Here is a 20549-nt window from a genome sequence, read left to right as displayed (position 1 = left end):
TACTAATTTCGGGACGTTTTACTGACATAGACTAAATCTATTAATACATTTTTAACCAATAATGATTGATAAATCTTCCTTCTTTTCGATCACGACTTTGTCACTCAAAGAATCATATAAAATCAATTTTATTTTTTCCGACGTGCTTTTTATACGTGTATATCTCTTACTATCATTGTGTCGGACACTCGGTATTAAAATAAGATATACGTCAAGATTAACAAACGAACCAGTTACATCCGAAACGAGATACTTTTCGGACTGAGTCGTACGAGATTAATCTGAGAAGAAATCTATAATGGACCGGTCATCAATCAGAAGGCACCAAGAGGTATTCGTTAGAATTTCTTCCGAGGTTTTTACTATCGGACTTCATACCTTATTATTTGGCATTTGGAAAGATGCGACCACAGATAAACAAATGTCCTTTCATTTAAAGATTTAAAGGGTACTTGGGGTAGATTTACTAGCAGATAGAGAAATAGAAAAGTTATATTAGGCTAGCTGCAGTTTAAAAGCTAGTATATACAAGCGATACCAAATAAACTTTTAGTTACGTCATCGAGGGCACGATTATTAAATTCATTGTTGCCAACCATGGGCATAATCGGCGCCCGGGCTGACTAACTGGAATTTAAATTTTCCACTGGCGGTTCAGGTGGTAAGCTCTGCTGTAAAAAATGTCAAGCTGCCACATTTATTTATTTATTTCCTGACATTTTGATTCGTTTTGCCACTTTGGTTTTGTATAACGAATTTTTGGATTAAATGCATTATGTTGTGATACTTATTATTTATTGTGATAAAATTACGTAAATTGTTCTTTTTAGAATCACTTGTAGTGCAAGATGCCGAGGAAGCTTAACAGCCATTAGTGTTGCACAAGAGTCTTGAAAAACTCTTTGCAAGACCAAGACTCTTGTAAGAAATTCAAGACAAGACTTTCAAAATTTCTTATCTTGAATTTCAAGACAAGACAAGACTTTAATATGCAAGAAATTTCAAGAGTCTTGCAAGATTTCTTGAATTCAAGATTTCTTGAAAGTTAGAAATGATACATTTTTTTAAGTGATAATTAGGTCTTTGTGCAAGTTATGCCGGGTTTATACAACATTTACATAGTCAGTAATAATAGTAATCACAATCAGTCATAATTATAAAAGTTAAACTATCCACTTCTTATAAACCTGTTGACATCTACCATGAACTTATGAAAATGTTCTATAAACGCACATTAAAATTGCATTGTGATTATGACGATGATTAGGACTGTGATTATGATTACGATTTATGCAAATGTGTGTATAGTATAAACCCGGTATTAATATTGACCAGTGTTCATTTTTTTTTCTATCAAAGCCAGTGTTTTAGAGTTGAGAATGAAATAAAATAAAGTCGAAGCAACAAACCGTATATTGGTAATTATAAAAAAATAATTAATTAAATTATATTAGTATAATGGTATTATAAAAAAAACTAACGGTAGTTGAAACTAATGGTGGGTTCGTGGAGCACGCTATTTGCGCTATTTGGTACTACTTTTCATGCACAAAATTGCTCCGCGAACAAAAACTAGTATCAAATAGCGCAAATAGTACACTCTAGCAGAACCTTTCGGTACACCCTATGTCCAAACTTTTCCAACCAATCTTCCATTATAAAAAAATAAAATAAATACCATAAAAAATAGAAGTAACAAACGGATAACCAAAATAGAACATAATAAACTAACAAGAATTAACAACTAGAACTAAAAAATGAACTTATGGAAATTCATCCATCCAGGAATTCAAACAAATTGAGCTTCTTACCGATTCTGAATTTAGCCGGTTTCTGTGTTTTCTTATTACCAGTGCAGCCTTCGAAAAGAGCTTTTCTGCGGGAACAGAAGTAGTCGGTGTACAAAAAAAAATCGAAATAATAGCCCAAAACCCATAAATCGAAATTAACCTTACTTATTCTTATTCAGCTTTTATTTGGTAATGGCTCCTGTTTCGTTAAACGGGCGAGTTGACGTAGTTCGTTTGCGGTCCGTTAAGATTTTTTTTTGCTAAAATTATCATCGTTGTTGTTCATTTTTCGTATTACATTTTGTATACGACGCTTTCTATGAAATAAAATATATAAATATTATTACCTTTTTGTAAGAATGTAAAATTTTTCAAGACAAGAAATTTCAAGAGTCTTGCAAGACAAGACTTTGCCATTCAAGAAATCTGCAAGACAAGACTTTGAAAATGTCTTGTCTAGAATTACAAGACAAGAAATTGATTTTCAAGACAAGAATTCTTGTCTTGTGCAACACTAACAGCCATTGCAGAAAAACTCAACGCAGCTTTACTAGAATATTTTGAAAGGGAAAGCTGTAATAATGGCCCTTTATGTCCTTAAGTGCTGTTAAGGAGGTGAGTTTTGTTGATGTAAAATAACTCTTCATACATTTATAATTACTTCATTTTTATTTCCTAAAATATTCTGATTAAAAGAAAATATGTAAAAGTGGGCAACGCTGTGCTGGGCAAGCTTAATCACATGACTATTTATATAGTTTATTTGATATGATCTATATAACTAAAGTCTATCCAAAAAGTCATATTTCGACAGATGACACCCAAAAATTGACAGAAAATACAATTTACTTGCGGATAGATGTTCTACATCTAAAATAATAAATTGTAGAATAAATAATAAATAACAAATAACATAAAAAATACGCTGAGTAAAGACAAATACAATGGACAACATTTCAAATCAAATTCAAATGTTTCGATTTAAACGTCAAACAGACTTGTCAAGGATGGGGACCTATAATGACGATTCCATCCAACATGCATGAATACATAGACAGTATCATACTCTTTTCTGAATCTTTTTATTCAAAGCAAAAACATGAGCAGTATTATTGCCTTGAAAAGAACACAACAATACTCCGAATAGAGAAATATATGATAATATGTGTTCACCCGCCGTGAAAAGAGCACTGACATTGCACATAAAGCACAATAAACATATTTTTACAAACCCCTAACATATATTATTCATCACATCAATTTGGTACAACAAGAAGACCCAAGAGCATCCTTGTTTTAACTAAATAATTATGGTCTTAGAATTATTACTTCCTAGAATATCAAATATCATAATTATTATAAAATAAAAAAAATATCAAAAGACATTGCTGTATACTACACTATAATTAATATAAATTGAAAACAAATTATATTGGAAATTTATGCAAATCAAGACAATTTCCAGGTAAAAATGCATTTCCCCTGAAAGTCATCTCGAGAGACGCACTACACATACCAATAATCTCAGAGGTTCTAATTTACTTTCCCTTACTTAACTTTATTAAGTAAATATCATGGAAATGGTATCATGAAACCTGTTCTATCGATATTGGTTATTTGCCTTATAATAACCTAATCAACATGCTAATGTTATGGAAATTTATTCAAATCTTAATGTCGCTTTTCAATTCTCATTCCGAACGCACATTCTTAAATCTTAATTTTTATAAGCGCCGATTATAGAGCTTTTTCCTTTTCCGTGAAGCGGTCTTTTACGTACGAACGTCTAATATCTGTCATTAGGACGGTTTTGATGGTACGTAATTTGTTTTAAAGTAATTTTCCTTCTGTATAATGACTTTAAAACTTAATTTTGAGAGGAATGGTTATTCTTTTATGGATATAGGAATTAAGGCAATCTTTTTAACGAAAAATGAAGTTAATCATGTTAACTTCATCAGCAGATAATTAGATATTATTATTTGACAGTAAACTTGATTAGAAAAAAGTTTATAATACAACCAATCATCTGTCCTAAAATCCTCAGTATTGCCAGGTATTGCTAACTAATTTAATCATTGTTGATAGCTCGGTATAGGATATTCTCTACTAATATTAATTACTAATAAAATTAATCATTAACAGTCTACTAAAATTAGTATGATTTTATTTCGAGTTGTAGTTTGCCTTCATAATATTACATTAAAGGCCAAAATGCATTAGGAAAATGTTAAGCTGGGCCCGAATTCTGGAACGTCGACATAAAAACGTTACGCTTTCAAAGCGGTAAGCGAAAGTATTCGATTAGCGGAACGCCAAGCAGTCGATTTTGATATGCTTGTTGCCGTGCGGATCATTTTCTGGATACGCGTTAGGCAGATATTGGCAGCATCGCAATTTCTCAGGTATCTAATAGTTTACTAATAATCGAGCTAATAATCAAATGTGGATAAAACGATTAAAAATGCCAATGTTACGTCAATTTCATAACCTATTGTTGAGTTATGTCAACCTATTTTTCTATGGATATGTCATTATTCTTATTATATGAAGGAAATGTTGAAGACGCTTCTCAGGATTTTCGATGATTTGAACAATATTTATAGCTGCCAAGTCGTAAATTATCTATTAATTATTGATGAATTTATAGAAGAACAAATAGTTTTCATTAGAGAGCAAGAGAACGCACAAAATCACAATTTTTTTCTATTTTTACTGACAGTTCGACAAGCAAAACGGTCCAATAAGGTAGCCGTTTTCAAATCGCTTAGCGCAAAGGATAAAGACGCTAAGCGCATCAAATCAGAATACCCAAGGCGGTAGTCAAGTGCGAGCTAAGCGAAAATTAACGTCATATACGCTGAGCGCCTAAAAGCGCTTAGCGTTTTCTAAGTTACAGAATTCGGGTCCTAGATCAACTTCACTTCCAATAAATAATTATTAGTTATATATTAGTTAGTATGTAAGACAACAAATTCCCTACAATCATAGTCTGTCCAACGAGACACCTCAATAACCCTGACAGTAGTGTCTGTCATTTTAATTCCCAGGTAAATAAGGAACTATCTATGATGTGATTTTTTGAATGTTAACATATCTATCGAAATCTTCCCTGACTAGTTGGACAGACTTTAACTGGTTTGAACGACGGATATGAACCTGGATTGAAGATGATTAAGATTACTTCATTCAGACCTGATTCATATTTTTTTAACGTCAACTGTTTTTTGTAGACGTATATGTTTCAAAAAACTAAAGTGTTCTCGAATAGATGAATTTAAATAGTTTTTTTCTTTATTCTTTGCTTCCGACGACGCGACGACGGAAAGAGATAAACTTTCCGAAACCTTAAGCATTTTTTGTTCGTTAGACAAATTTGTATATCTGTAAATCTAACTTCTGACAAATAGTTTCCGTTTGGAAAACTTACGACCGAGAAAAATCAAAGGTTTTCCTTGATTTAAGTAAAAACAATCTTCGGATTGTCACGGAGTTTCTAACAGGACACTGTCTCCTCAACGAACACCTCAGTAGGCTGAAGCTGAGAAACAACGGCGAATGCAGATTCTGTGGAAAATGGGAAACACCTTATCACTGAGTGCGCCAAGACGACGACCATTCGTGCCATGAACTTTGGTACGGCTGATGTCGAGGATGGAGAGCTGGCCTCTGTGGAGCCGTCTCAGATACTGGCTTTGGTTAAAGGCCTGAGACTGTATGATGAGTTATAACTGGGTATAACTCAAGAAAGGGGAACACAATAAATCTGTAAGGTCGCGTTGATTAACTCCCCTCTTTAACATTCTACATTCTGTTTGGATTAACCCCAGAAGTGTTTACAAAAAATAACTATTTTATTTTGTAGATTTCCTTGCAGTAGCGAAATACCCATATAGGATTTTTCGGAGAGACTGATTCATATTGCCACTACACTATACTGGATGTTTTTCAAAAGTGACTCACCTCTATAACTTTTTTATTTTTCAGATAAAAAAACGAGATTTAGTACGTTAATATAGGACATAAAGCAGAATTCATTGAGGTTAATTATTGTCGGTTACCTCCCGTTTTACCGGAAATGACTACAACTTTTGATTTTTAAGTAGTACCCTCGGTATATTTTTATTTTAATTGACAGAAAATGATATTCTGAACAGAATGACGTATCACATGTTAACTTTTGAACATTTCTATTCAAAGTTTCTATTAAAAAATATATATTTTGAATTTCATCTACTAGATTTAACAACTTTAGGAACCTGTTAGATCTGCTATAATATTGTAAAACCCTAAAATTAAAAAATGGTCGCTTATGATGTTTACTCCTGAACCCTTCAATTTCTATCACAAATTTCTATTAATTGAAAATGTCAAAAATTGACGCCTGATATATCATTCTATTCAGAATATCATTTTATATCAACTAAAGTAAAAAATACCGAGGGTACGATTTAAAAATCAAAAGTTAGTCAGTAGCCATTTCCGGTGAAACAAGAAGTAATTGAATGGGGCAATCAATCTCAATTTATATCACATATATAGTAGCATAACAAATCCTGTTTTTTTATCTAAAAAATAAAAAAAGGTAGTAATGGAAAGGTAAATGATAATTAAAAGTAAACATGACACTCCATTACATTTGTATGACGTTTTAACTCATACATTTGAATCAAAGAATATGATCCAATATTTGAATGTTTGCTAATTTATTGGACTTTACAAGTTTATATTGTGATTTATTATTTATCTTATAAATTACTTTGTCTAGAGTTAGCAAGTATAGGAGGATATTGTGTCAGAACTTTTATATTATAGTGACATTAACTTCCGGAAAAACACTTTAAAATGCATAATAGCGCAATATGCAGTCCATGTCAACCAAAAACCGATATAAATGTAGGACAAAGGCAATTGCAAGGGTAAGTAATTAGATATATGATATATAGAAGCAGTAAACCATTAAATTATTAAATTCATTGAGAATTAACCAAAAAATATACCAAGAAAGAATTAACTAAACATATTTTTTGCATTTTTACATTTATTTACTACTTATCCTAAATAATAAGGATATATCAATTTAACTTTGATTTATTATTAGAAATATTTCTTAAAAATCTATATAATTAAAAACTTGTATTAACAATGTAAACCTTTCTTAGTATTTTTACGTTTAAAGTACAAAATATGGCGCTGCTTTTTTTCGAGCTGAACGCTTTGGAGGAACACACAAAATCACACCGATTTGTTAAGTACAGGGTGGCTCGAATTCGACGCTCATCATTGGGATTTCGGAAACCGTAAGAGATACAGGATCGGTTAAATGGAGGCAAAGTTGCGCAATTTGATCTGAACGAAACGGCAAATATCAAAGTGACTATATATAGTGTTTTAAGAGTGATGAAAGGATTTAATTAAATTGAAAAAAAAAATTAGGTCCGTATTTAAAAAAATTAAGTTGATAAGCTGAAACGTCAGTCTATATTTAATCACATAGAGTTATAGAGCAGAAAAAGTGGCCGTGAAAATGTGTTTTTCATTTTAAGTTATCTTAACAAATAAAGCCAAGAAACAATAGAAAACAAAATTGAAAATGATGCAATACGGTTTTATTGAGCACCAAATTGCGCAACTTTGCCTCCATTTAACCGATCCTGTATCTCTTATGGTTTCCGAAATCCCAATGATGAGAGTCGAATTCGAGCTACCCTGTACGCTTTGTAGGAGGTTTTACCCTAGGCTTTACCCTAGTCGCAATTTAGTATTCGTTAACGCATACAGTTTATCAGATTGTTTTTATTAATAGCGGAATGGCTAGCTCTGTATAGCTGGAAGTGGATAATTTTGGAGTAATTCAATCAAAATCAGGAGAAAAAAGTCAAGTTAAACGATTTACTTGGACAAATAGTAAGAAAGTTGCAGTTCAGGTGCGTTATATACTATTTGGAAACACACAAACCGAATATTGATGTTTTAAAAAACTCAATAATAGGTTTTATTTCAACTAAATTTGGTTTTGTTTGGTAAATATTTTAAATGTATAGACTAAGAAAAAAATATTTTATATGTAATACTAAGAACTGTAATAATTTCTATCCAATGCTACAAGCATTTAGTGAAAACATTCAGAACTTAAAGCAACATTGCTTAAATCATACGCAAAAAATACCAATTTCTTAGTAAAAAAAGATCTTACCAAAATATCAAGTGGAATAAATACTGTGTCTATCTAATTTATAACAAGGTTTTCTATTAAGGATAGTAGAGAAAATACTGTATATCATATTAAGGGGCGAGGGTAGGTACAGTATTATATGGAATATAATATCATTTTAATGCCTAGCTTATCAACCATGGCGGTACTATTACTTCAATAAAAGTACCAGATAGGAATGGAAAAGTTGAGGATATAACTACAGGATATGATTCCGTCGAAGGATACCAGGCACGACCACCTCACCCCTACCCCTACTTTGGAGCAACAATTGGAAGGGTAGCTAACAGAATAGCAAAAGGAAAATTTGTAAGTTATACTGATATTGCATTCTTCTACATATACTACTAAATTCCTATAAAATTAGACCGTAGAAAATGTTGAATACAAGCTAGCAACAAACCACGGTCAAAATCATCTACATGGCGGCATTCACGGCTTCGACAAAGCTTTATGGAATTATTACCTTAACGGAAATCAGGTAGTTTTAACTTATCATTCCGTAGATTTAGAAGAAGGATATCCAGGTATCAGTAACACATGATTCCATATACACGAATTAATCTAAAAATGTTATTGCAGGAGATCTAACAGTAACAGTGACCTATGAGTTAACAGCGAACAGTGAATTTTTAATAGACTACAAAGCAGTAACTACCAAAGCCACTCCAATAAATTTAACCAACCACGCATACTTTAACTTAGGGGGGCATGGCTCAGGAGCTGAAGAGTTATTCAAGCACGAATTTACCATCAATGCTGATAGGTATACTGAAGTGAATGCAAATGAAATACCAACAGGTATTATTAAAAAACAAAATATCAAACACAGAATATATTTGTGGTTTTCAGGAAATATATTTTCGGTTTCTGGAACCATTTTCGATTTAAGAGTACCAAAAGTTTTGGGAGATGTTATATTTAAAGTTCCAAACAACCCTCCAGGATACGATCACAACTTTGCAATTACCAGAGTACCCACTTCGGTGTGACTTTTATGTTTTTAAAATAATTGTTTATCTAAACTCAAAGTATTTGTCTAATTAGGATGTAGTATTTGCGGCCAAAGCATACCATCCGCCCAGTGGCAGAACTCTAGAAGTATACACTAACCAGCCAGGTATTCAATTTTATACTGGCAACAGTTTGCCAGAAGATAACTCCAATCAAGGTAAAGGAGCGACGTATAAAAAACATGGATCTTTCTGTTTTAAGACTCAAATATACCCTGACTCTATTAACCATGTGAGAATCGATCTTTAAACCGAAAATTAAAGAATAAACGTTTTTCTTATTTTCAGAAAAACTTCCCGAAAGCTGTGTTATATCCAGGCGAAGTATATCATCACTTTACTAGTTTTAATTTCCTAACACTTTAAATTAAGACTTGATGCAAAATTATAATTTTTTAATCTGACTTCTTTATTTTATTGGAATATAAATATATAAAATAATATATTTTACTCAATATTTTAAGTTTTTAAAATCTTGGTTGTAAGTCAGTATAGTTAAAAAAACGGAAACTTTTATTTACATTTACTTTAATAATAATTGACGTTTCGACCAATTTTAATTCGGTCTTCGTCAGAAAAAATAAAACACTAAATCACCACAATACACCAAAACACTTTTACTTTTACACGCGCATTTCGCTAACCATGTTAGCATCATCAGCAGATGATTAAAACTGTTTTAATCATCTGCTGATGATGCTAACAGTGTAGCAGTGATGCGCGTCCAGTGTAAAAGTAAAAGTGTTTTGGTGTATTGTGGTGATTTAGTGTTTTATTTTGCTGTGTAACACCAAAGGTTCCAACCCCCAACTATAATTCTTCAGAAACACAAACGTTGAGCATCATTTTCATTAACAACATTTTAAAATTCAAATAGAAATTAGAAATACATTTAGGAATTTTACAATTTAAAATTAGGTCTACAAAACTTAAGTGTCTACAAAAAATGAGACAAGACAAAAAATTGCTTAATTATTTTCTGTCATAACACTAAACACTACATTATAATGCCAGAGTTCTATAAACTTTGAAAAAAAAAATAATTACAGTTTAATGTAATTCTACTGAACCAAACAAAAACAATGAGTAAAGTAGAATTAGTATCATAAACACATGTCTAAAAATAGACCGAATATCTCTGGCGCATTTAAAAAGCGATAAAATTCCCACCTGTTCGATTGTCAACAACACACTACAGCATAATACAGCCAATATCCAGTATCTACCGTTCAACGTAGACAACACGTACAGCAAACACCGTTTGAAAATAACACCCCTGAAGAATATGACGCTATCGGAGAGGTGAACGACCATCACACCATACAAATATTTTCAAAAAATATAGATAGTGCTAGTAGATATAGTGTGAAAACAAAGTGATAACATAATTTCTAACACTGGTTTGATTGTTTGAATAATAGAATAGGTAAGATTATTAACTTAGTATTATATAGGTAAAAATTGAACAATCCAAACAAAATATTATTGTTGTAAAACTGATATTTTATGTATATTAAAAGTTTGCTACATTTTTTTTATTATTGATTAATGACTTTTTGTTATTGATTAATGACAATTATTGACATGTGACAGTTTGTTTGTCAGAGCGAAGGATCCAGCAAAGCCGGCGTGATAATGGGGATAAATCACAGAAACCAGTCGTCGGATGGCTATTATTTCCTTCGGTCTGATGAACTTAACGCAGAAATTAGCACGCCTGTAGTGGTTAAGGCGTTTTGTTCTACGCTTCTGTATACTATGTATAAATTACTTACTTGTTACTTGTTCAACAGTATTGATTTAATTTATTACAAATCGTGTTTTCCCGACTATTGCTTTATATTTAAAAATAAAAATTTTCGTCAGACAAATATTCTAATAATTTCTCTTTTTAAAGTTATATTTGCATTAAATACCTAAAAATACTATTTATTCAAATATTTTCAACGTAGAAAGCGCTTTTCGTAAAAATCTATTAAAAAATGCAAAAATGCGGCAAAGCCAAGATTGGACCCTGCAAGATCAAGACCAAGGAAGTCTTCGTCTTGCATTTGCTCATCGCTAAGTCTCCTACATACAATGGTTTTACATGCCTTAGGAAAATACGGCTTTACTAGAGCCGTTGGTATTCTAGGAAGGCTGTGTGTGAATGTGGCTAACACTACACTTCAATCGCATATAAACTTAGAAGTGTAAATCCCAAGTATTATTTTAAAACTAAATCGACCTAAGTATAATGTGCACAACATATATTAATTTGTATTCATGGTGATCTCCTGGTGTAATGCCGGCTGCAGGATTCAAACGAAAAACCTTTTCGGTAGAACTGAGAACTGTATCTTTACGGCACCAGACAACAACTGAAATTGTCTATTAAACATAAGAAAAATGGTATTACCACATAAATAAATCAAAAAGTACATTAAAACTTAAAATTAAAAACTACAAATAAAGTGACCGTTGAAACAGTTTCTAATGCAGTTATTTTTTTGCTGCCTTTGCGACTTATCTTTCTCAGATTAAATAGCTTAAATTCTCGCCAAATACCACCCCTTGTTGCAATGATCTATGCATAACAAAATTTTGGTTATATATTTTATTAAATTAAAATGAAACCAGAATTAACTATTTAACAAAACTGTTTATTTATCTACGGAAGTCGAGAGATTGCTGACAATTTTATAATAATAAATGTAACAGTTATTTAAAAATATCTCTGTAAAATTTTCAAGTAGGTTTTGAAATGACAAAGGAGTAATTATAATACATTTGACATATTCATTCATATTTTTTAAATATTAATAGATAATATTGTTATTTTTTGTCATTGGGCATGCTGAATGAATTAATTCCACATATTCGAAAACTTTGTAATAACAAATCACCTTTTGTTTTAAATGTTTCACCGATTACAGTAATAGTACTATAGGCATATCAAATAAACTAAAAAATGATAACGATTATTTTTAACAACAATTTTTACAAGCTTACAAAAATCGAACTGATGAATTTTGGTGCACTGATTTAATCGCAAAACTCTAGTTCAGTAAAAAAAACTCTCGGGTAGCCTCCTTCGACGTAGAAAAAAGGGTTTAACTTGTCATCAATCATAATGTTGTATTGTCTCGGGAACTGTTTATGTGTAAAATTTCATACGAATCGATTTGTAAAAGTAGTTCAAGAATGTTTTGCAAATTTGAGACAGACAGCTTACATAGGAACATCAAAGGTGACATAAGATTTGTCAAAACAGACTCAATATTATATAAAATCTAACCAACCTTCCATCTGTATCTTCCTTTGAATAAGAAGACTAAGGAAGGAGCATAATGCTATCCATGTATTCATGCATGGTGGGCGGAAAAAGGACTCTAGGATGGGGATCCTTGACAGTTCTGTTTGACGATTCATTTGACACATTTGAATTTGATTTTAGCTTATTTTATGTTATTTATTATTTATTCTACAACTGATAGTTTTATAAAGATAGTAAATCTAGATGGAAATTGTGGCAGAACTTAAATTAACAGTGACACTATCGCGATTTATCGAAAAAAACTCTAAAATAGTTGGTTGTGTAGCGTGCGGTAGATCTTGGCAAAAATCGAGTGAACTAATGGAACAACTTTTCGCTAGTAAGTGACTATATAATATACATACGTGTAGTAAACCGATCATTTATGAAATTCACTTAAATTAACTAATTATATTTTTTTTCTTGCATTTTTGCTTTTATTTATTACTTGTCAAAGATTAGATGTCAAAGAATTTATATACGTCAATTTGACTTACCTGCTTCAGTAGCGTATCGGAAGTTTGAGTTAATAAATAATTATTAAAACTTATCTATTTCTTTTAAAATAATATGTTTTTATAACAATTTTAATAACTACCAACATTTATTCACAAAGTAAAATAAAAAAAAATTATTGAGTCTACACAACGTCTACCCTATATCATAGTTTTACATTTCTTAAATAAAATTAGAACGGCACTGATAAACCGGAATTTAAGTCGGCCATATTTGAGTCCCATCGCGATGGACCTAAGATTTTTGATATGCTCCTTCCTTAGTCTTCTTATTTAAAGGTATCTTCAATTATCAACAAACACCAGAGCACGGACAACACGCCCCTAATTCAGATGAGATTGAAACTTTTGATATTAGAACAGCGAAATAGATCACTAGTTCACCACAATACACCAAAAAATTTGCTCTAAACTCTGGACGCACGTTTCGCTATGTTGGAATCACAAACAGATGATTAAAACGGAAGTTTTTCACTTCCGACAAAAGTCTTCCCAAAACAGACCAATTTATTTTCCTATACAGATTACAGTACGTTATTTGTACGTTATTCGGTAAAACAATATAGAAATAGTATTCCATATAGGACAGTCCAATTCCAGTATTCCAAGGACTAGTCTTGAGTCGGTATTTACATATCTAGGAGTAAATTAAGAAAGTTTTTTTAGGTCGTCTTGTACGGATCATACTTTACTGATCGAATTAATAGTGTCATCTGTGTTATCCGTAAAAAAATATCGTTTCCATCTTTCCTGGAAACCGACGGAGCATTTGAAAGCAGTAAGATTCAAAATAGATGGATTTGTTTCTTCAAGAACATCGACGTAAAACATGGTTAAAAACTATCGATACATCGATAATTTTCAAAAGTAGTAAATCGATATTAAAAATCGATATAGCAATGTTTCAAAAACATTGATATACCATTTGCATTCATACTCTCATTTAATCATCTTCTAATGATGCTAACCTACACCAAAGAACGTTAGAACAAAACACCGCCAAAATAGTTAGCGCTATCGGAAAGGTGAATGACCACATCTCACCACACAAATATTTTTCTGTTTTCGATCAATTTTTATCTGGTAATTATTATGCGGTCGATTTTGGAGTAAAAAATCGGCGGAAACCAAAAGGCCAATCTCGGTATTAATCACGGTTTGGCGTAACTGTAAAAAGTCGGGCGCGCGCTCGGGCTTAATTCACTCGCGAGTTGGTCTGCCTTGTGCCTTCACGGTGCCGCTTCGCTGCAATTGAATATTAATAACGGCGTGACGCTTCATTAAACAAAACATTCCATTTGTGCTATCGGTAAGAACGTTACTCATGCTTTTACATATTCCGCACCGTATCTCATAGACCAAAAATGTCCATGTTGATATCAGAGCGATTTAACATGCAAATATACTAACTTTATATTATAGTATAATTTTTTTAATTAAAAAGAATCGAGTGTATAAAGTATTCCAGTTTCGTGTGTTTTATGGGGTTTCTCGTTTATGAGTAGAGATACAGCGAGGCGGTTTTCTCTTTCACATGTGTCTTTAAGTCCAGCCCTCTTAGTTTCTGAAATACAGGGCGAATTTGAAAATGCTGCATTTTCGACCTTCTTCGTATCTTGATTCATCATCATGATTCATTGATGATGAATTCATCTTGATTCATCAATGAATTGATTCATTTTGATTCATCATTCATCTTGATTCATCATCATTATCATAATTTTCAGCTTTTTCAACCATTTCCAATCATGGTATAACTCCCCGCACATACTCTCTTTGTAGTTGGGCCCATTGTTGTCTATTGTTAGCTATTTGGGCACAATTTAACCCTGCTAATTTCCTAATATCATGGTCCCATCTCAGTTTCGGTCTTCCTCTAGGTATCTTAATTCCTTGTGGGTACCATGCTGTAATTTTTGCAGTCCATCTGTTGTCTGTTCTTCTTGCCATCTGTTGTCTGTACATTGCTACTGATATAGTACTACTTGATGTCCCTCAAGTCTGTGGATGACGTCTATTACCTGGGTCTCTCTTGGTTATTCCCAGCATATTACGTTCCATTGAGCGTTGTGCGACCTGCAGTTTCCTTATGATGTCCATTTTAAGTGTCCAGGTTTCACATGACTGGTAGTACACATTGGTCGAATGTTTTCTACTTTAGATAAAGTGGCAATCTAGATTTGAGTATGATTGAGTTTCTTCCATAAGTACTCCATGCTAACTTGATTCTTCTGTTGATTTCTGGTAGTAGAGATCCCGAGCTGTGTATTAGTTTTCCCATTATATGTATATTATATGTATATATATATATATATATATATATATATATATATATATATATATATATATATATATATATATATATATATATATATATATATATATATATATATATATATATATATATATATATATATATATATATATATATATATATATATATATATATATATGGTGTAAACAGCTTTGGGAATATCGCGTCTCCCTGTCGTACTCCTTTGCCAGTATCTTGATTATCCTATAACTTATCAAAAAGGTGAAAAATGATTTTCGAAGAGACTTCCACGTAAATTCCAGTGGCGTAACTATTTTTCGCTTGGTGCTGTCATTTTTGAAACATGACTCAACATATGCTTTTTAAATGGGATAAGCTGTATATTATTTTTTTATTTTTTTTCCTTGTTATTGAGCTTTCTAAAATATATTATAGTCTATACTTATTTTTTATTGTCATATACAAAAAATTGTATTATTTAACTTTTTAATATAGGCGACCGGTTTAAAATAGGCAATCAAAACAATCGAATATTTTATTCGACGTCTAATTTTGAGTAATGGCTATTCCACGCTAGTTTCTGTGTGACAGATAGTTGCACAAGTGCATCAAAACTATCAATAACTTTGATTGACAGCGTATTATTATCTATAGCTGCACAAGTTAATTTTCAGTGCAGTATTAAAATAACGCGATAGACTACTATATAGACTAGATATTTGTCTTTTTTTTAAATGTTTTTGCAGTTACCAATTACCAATGTTATTGTAAAGATGATGATATGATTTATAAATTACCGGTAATTTTATATCACTATAAGATAATCAACAAACCATCCATTCAGCTGTCTATATTAAAATAAATAAATGTAAAAAAATTACAGTTATTTCACAGACTGATAAAATAAGTCAAATAATAAAGTCACTACATTCTAAAAATATGTTGTCAATATTAAAGTCAGTGTGTGAACTCTATAAATCTGTTTATAGGAAGGAAAAACACATTGTTATAATCCCCTATAACAATAAAAATTATTAGTTTATAAAACAAGTTAAACCTGATAAAAGATTGTCAATATTAGAATAATTATATTGTGAAATTTAGTGTCTTACTAATTAAATATTATGACTTACTTTAATACTGTTTTGTTTATATTTTTTTTTGCTTTTAAGATAATTTTTAATACTTTTTGAATTATTCGTTAAAAATTATAATTGAATACTCAATAATAAATATGGTTATTCTAACACCAGTCTATGGTTTTAGAGATGTTGATTAATGCTGACTACGAACAAAAATACCACCAAGTACAGGGTGTAGAACTGGAAGAAGATGAGTTTGATACATACAAAGATAACACTGGTGAGTAAATTACTAATTAACCTGAAATATATCGCTATAAATTACATATCATTTTATAACAAAATAGACAGGACAATCATTCATTTTGGGAAAATTGATTGCCTGTATTTATTGCGGCTATTTTAAAAATTATTTAACTATATTTTAGACAGATTATTAGCTTTCTTTAAAACTTTATTATAGGAAAAATTCAATCTGTAAGGAGATTTACTTGGAGAAACTCAAAGGGAGTTTCTGTTCAAGTTATCACTTATGGAGCAACTATTACATCTATAAGACTACCAGACAAAAATGATACCACTGACGATATTGTTATGGGATTTGATGATATGAAAGGTAAGTGGAGCCTAAACCAAAGTTTACAGGGTGCTACAAATTCGACGTACGAGTATTGGTATTTCGGTAACCGTAATAGATACGAACATGGTTAAATTGGGGCAAAGTTGCGCTTTAGGATGTTCACGAAGATGTGACCAAAAAAGTTTTAAAAATTTCAAGGATTACTAAGTTTTTTGGAAAAAAACGGATTTTTTTGAAAATCAATAATTTTATTTTTTCCTGTCGTTACTTTTTAGAAAATTAAAAAACTAATTGCACATTATCATAGCCACTTTATTAGGGCTATCTGACCTGCATTTTTTATTTCAGGTTTTGAAAGAACTCAGTCTCCTGAGTACAATGATATACCACACTTAATATATTTTTTGTTTCGTACATTTGAACACAATTTATTTAAACTAATTTCAAGTCCGACTCTGTTTTCTTTCATCTATTCATCGTTACAATATTGATAAGCAAAGATGGTTATAGAATAATGACTAACATTGAATACGGAAAATCAAATGCAGTAAAATAATGAAAAATAATATAAAATAAATATAATATAATATAAACAATCAAATCATATTCCCGGAAGATGGATTGGAAATGGTAGAGCAGTATAATAATAATGGCCAGCGAGGTTCCTGGATCTGTCGCTAATGGGTGGGGAGCATTGCTTGATGTCATTTGTAAAAGTGAAATTAATACATTTCAATATTTACAATAAAGAGTACAAAATGCATTCGGAAGTATAAAAAGAAGATATGTTCAAAGAGCTATAAATAAAATTGAACGAAAAAAAAATGTGCAATAGGGAGGGTGATAACCCTTTCGAACAAGTAGAGCAATAGAAACTAGTTTGTAGAAGTTGATTTATTTATAATAACTATGATTAGTATTATGCGTATTATTAGACCCTAGACTGAGATTTCAAATTCCCAATAAAAAAAGTTAAAAATAATATCTTTAAATTGCTGACCTGGATATTATTTATTTGAATCTTCCAATTGGCTCGATTTTCCTTAATTATTGTTGATTAGGGCTAATCAATATTGTTGCGATGAATATAACCAGATTAAATAGTTTAAAAAACCAGAGTCGGACTTGATTGATATGATTTTAAAAAATAATTAAATAGTTTTGTTATTGTTATGGTACCCAAAACAAAAAAAAAAATCAAGTGTGGCATATCATTGTACTCAGGAGACCGAGTTCTTTCAAAACTTCAAGTAACAAATGCAGGTCCGTATTTAAAAAAATTAAGTTGGCCTCTGTATCGCCCAAATTATCAGCTAACTTTAAGATCTAAAAATACTATCAAATAGCCCTAATAAAGTGGCTATGAGAATATGCAATTAGCAATTTTGATTTTCTGGAAAGTAACGACAAGAAAAAATTAAATTGATTTTAAAAAAATTCGTTTTTTCCAAAAAACTCAGAAATCCTTGAAATTTTTAAAACTTTTTTGATGGCATCTTGGTGAACATCCCAAGACGAAACTTTGTCCCAATTTAACCATCTTCGTATCTATTACAGTTTCCGAGATACAAATGCTCGTACCTCGAATTTGTAGCACCCTGTATAATTCTCATATCGATTTACAGGGTATTTAAATCCATTAAATCCATACTTTGGAGCAACCGTTGGACGCGTAGCTAATCGTATTGGTAATGCACAGATTAATATAGATGGTGAAATTTACAAAGTAACCGCAAACTTGGGAAAGCACACTCTTCACGGTGGGAAAATAGGATTTGATAAAGTATTAATACAAAAATCGCACACTTTATTCCAACTAATTGTGTATTCACCTTTCAGGTCAACTGGAATCATTATGTATCTGGAACAAAGGTTATTTTAAGTTACCTGTCAAAAGATCTCGAAGAAGGGTTTCCTGGTGACGTTATAACTAGCGTAGAATATCAACTGACTGATGATAATAGATTTCTAGTTGAGTTTAAGTCAACTTCTTCTAAACCTACCTATGTTAACTTAACCAATCATTCGTAAGTACATAAAAAAAATAAAATAAAGAAATCTATACACTAGTTTTCTTTCAGATATTTTAACTTAGCTGGACACGATACCGGAGCTACGGAAGTTTATAAACATTTGATTTCTATTAACGCTGATTATACAACCGATGTAGATGAAAATTCGATACCATCTGGTAATTTGACGAAAAATTTAAAATAATTTTCAAACTTTTTATTTGTTTAGGTAAGCTTCTTCCCGTATCTGACACAATTTTTGATTTACGCATTCCTAAAGTTCTCGGAAATGTGATTAACAAAATACCAAACTACTTAGGATATGATCACAATTTCTGCGTTACGAAAGGGTCTACTCAAGAAAACACATTTGTCTCCAGAGCATATCATCCACCATCTGGTGAGCTACAACAATATATCAATAATTCTTTAATATTTTGTGTTATCTAAATATCAACCACCATAATGGATACTTATTTTTACTGTACTGTTATTTTTAGGCAGAGTAATGGAAATTTATAGTAACCAACCTGGAGTACAATTTTACACATCTAATCATATTCCTGAGGATCCAAAAGAATTTAAAGGTGATCAAAAGGACCTACAGAAACTAACTGGGAAAGGAGGAGCACATTATTACAAACATGGATCATTTTGTTTCGAGACTCAAAATTATCCTGATGCCATAAACCATGTAAATATTTTATACACCAATGGATGAAAAAATCTAACGTATTTTTTTACAGAAAAAATTTCCACCCGCTGTATTGTATCCTGGAAATAAATACCATCATACTGTCGAATATAGATTTTTTATAAAACAAGCTTAATTTCATTAAATCTAAGCGAATTATTTTAATTATATATCGTTTTAAAATAAATATTATTTATCAAGTCGATATCATCGTATCATTAAATTACCCTTTTATCACATTAGATTATGAAACTCTTTAAAAACCAAAATATTTCAAAATAGTTCTCGTTAACAACAAAAGCAAAATAAAAAACTAATTCACACAATACACTAAACCACTTTACTTGTGTACTGGCCGCGCATTTCGCTAACCAGCAGATGATCAAAACTCAACACGCGCGCCCAGTTAAAGTGTATAGTGGTGAATTAGTGTTTTATTATACTGTATCAAAAAACAAATATAAATACATATTGATTTGACTCAGTTTAGAGAGATCCTTCAACTATCCCCTGACCCTTCAACTATCAAAAAAAAAAGAATCAACTCAAAGTAGGAATCGGGGAGAGTCATTATATACAATTGGGAGATTTCGAAAAAGAAAGAAAAACTTCTAGCCAGAAATAAATAATAAAAGTAAGATCGATGATAAAAACAATATAAAAAATATAAAATATAAATGAAACAAGTTTAGATTGGAAAGTGTCCATAAGATCAATGTAAATACTATTTGGCGAACAACGGTCGCGATCCGGAAGCTTTTGATAATTTCAGCTTTTGAGGGGTTCGGCTTTTTCCGGAATTATATCGCCAAATATTATTTATTCAAATTTATTATTATTTTCTTTCAATTTTATAAATAAAATACAGTGTGTTGCATATGAGAAACTTTATTTTATATAAGGACATATATGGAATACCAATCAAACATTGGAAATGGACGTGCCACGATGGTTTTTGCAGTTCACCATTCACACAGCTTTAAAAAAATTTTAATACCACTTTTTCATAATTATCACGAGTTTGAGAATATAAAATGTAAATACTTACAAGATAGCAATAATTATTTTGAAAATGGACG

At 31.2% G+C, this 20549-nt stretch overlaps 2 protein-coding genes and 1 long non-coding RNA gene across 4 annotated transcripts in view; 2 read left to right on the top strand and 1 right to left on the bottom strand.

Annotated features, from left to right (window-relative positions):
- Positions 1-20549, bottom strand: part of LOC115876239 (fringe glycosyltransferase) — a gene marked incomplete at its 3' end in the record, with an annotated part of 299652 nt that overhangs the window by 117795 nt on the left and 161308 nt on the right. The window lies entirely within an intron of this gene.
- Positions 6425-8269, top strand: LOC115876234. The gene is made up of 3 exons (XR_004049119.1): positions 6425-6709; positions 7597-7717; positions 8134-8269. It is a non-coding gene; the product is annotated as an uncharacterized LOC115876234 (long non-coding RNA).
- LOC115876232 (aldose 1-epimerase-like) lies at positions 10188-19675 on the top strand. 2 transcript variants are annotated; one of them, XM_030891936.1, is made up of 9 exons: positions 10188-10443; positions 16369-16464; positions 16648-16800; positions 18390-18547; positions 18604-18791; positions 18846-18955; positions 19006-19176; positions 19277-19470; positions 19523-19675. In XM_030891936.1, exons 2-9 carry the CDS (start codon positions 16371-16373, stop codon positions 19604-19606), a joined length of 1152 nt encoding a protein of 383 aa, XP_030747796.1. In that variant the 5' UTR covers positions 10188-10443; positions 16369-16370; the 3' UTR covers positions 19607-19675. The 2 variants fall into 2 exon arrangements, with proteins under 2 accessions (XP_030747796.1, XP_030747797.1); XM_030891937.1 differs by lacking the exon at positions 10188-10443 and adding an exon at positions 14012-14136.

Source organism: Sitophilus oryzae, unplaced genomic scaffold (genome assembly GCF_002938485.1).
Source record: "Sitophilus oryzae breed Bouriz unplaced genomic scaffold, Soryzae_2.0 scaffold_1429_pilon_pilon, whole genome shotgun sequence".
Lineage (NCBI taxonomy): Eukaryota > Metazoa > Arthropoda > Insecta > Coleoptera > Curculionidae > Sitophilus > Sitophilus oryzae.
Note: the sequence above shows the minus strand (reverse complement) of the source record. Positions and strands in the feature narration are given on the sequence as shown.

What these genes read in the sequence shown, in the direction of transcription:
- LOC115876232 (XM_030891936.1), top strand. Translation starts at nt 16,371, where the DNA reads ATGTTGATTAATGCTGACTACGAACAAAAATACCACCAAGTACAGGGT. An exon ending in GGAAAATAGGATTTGATAAA is followed by an intron (nt 18,548 to 18,603) that starts GTATTAATACAA and finishes TTCACCTTTCAG; the next exon opens with GTCAACTGGAATCATTATGT. An exon ending in ATCCTGATGCCATAAACCAT is followed by an intron (nt 19,471 to 19,522) that starts GTAAATATTTTA and finishes ATTTTTTTACAG; the next exon opens with AAAAAATTTCCACCCGCTGT.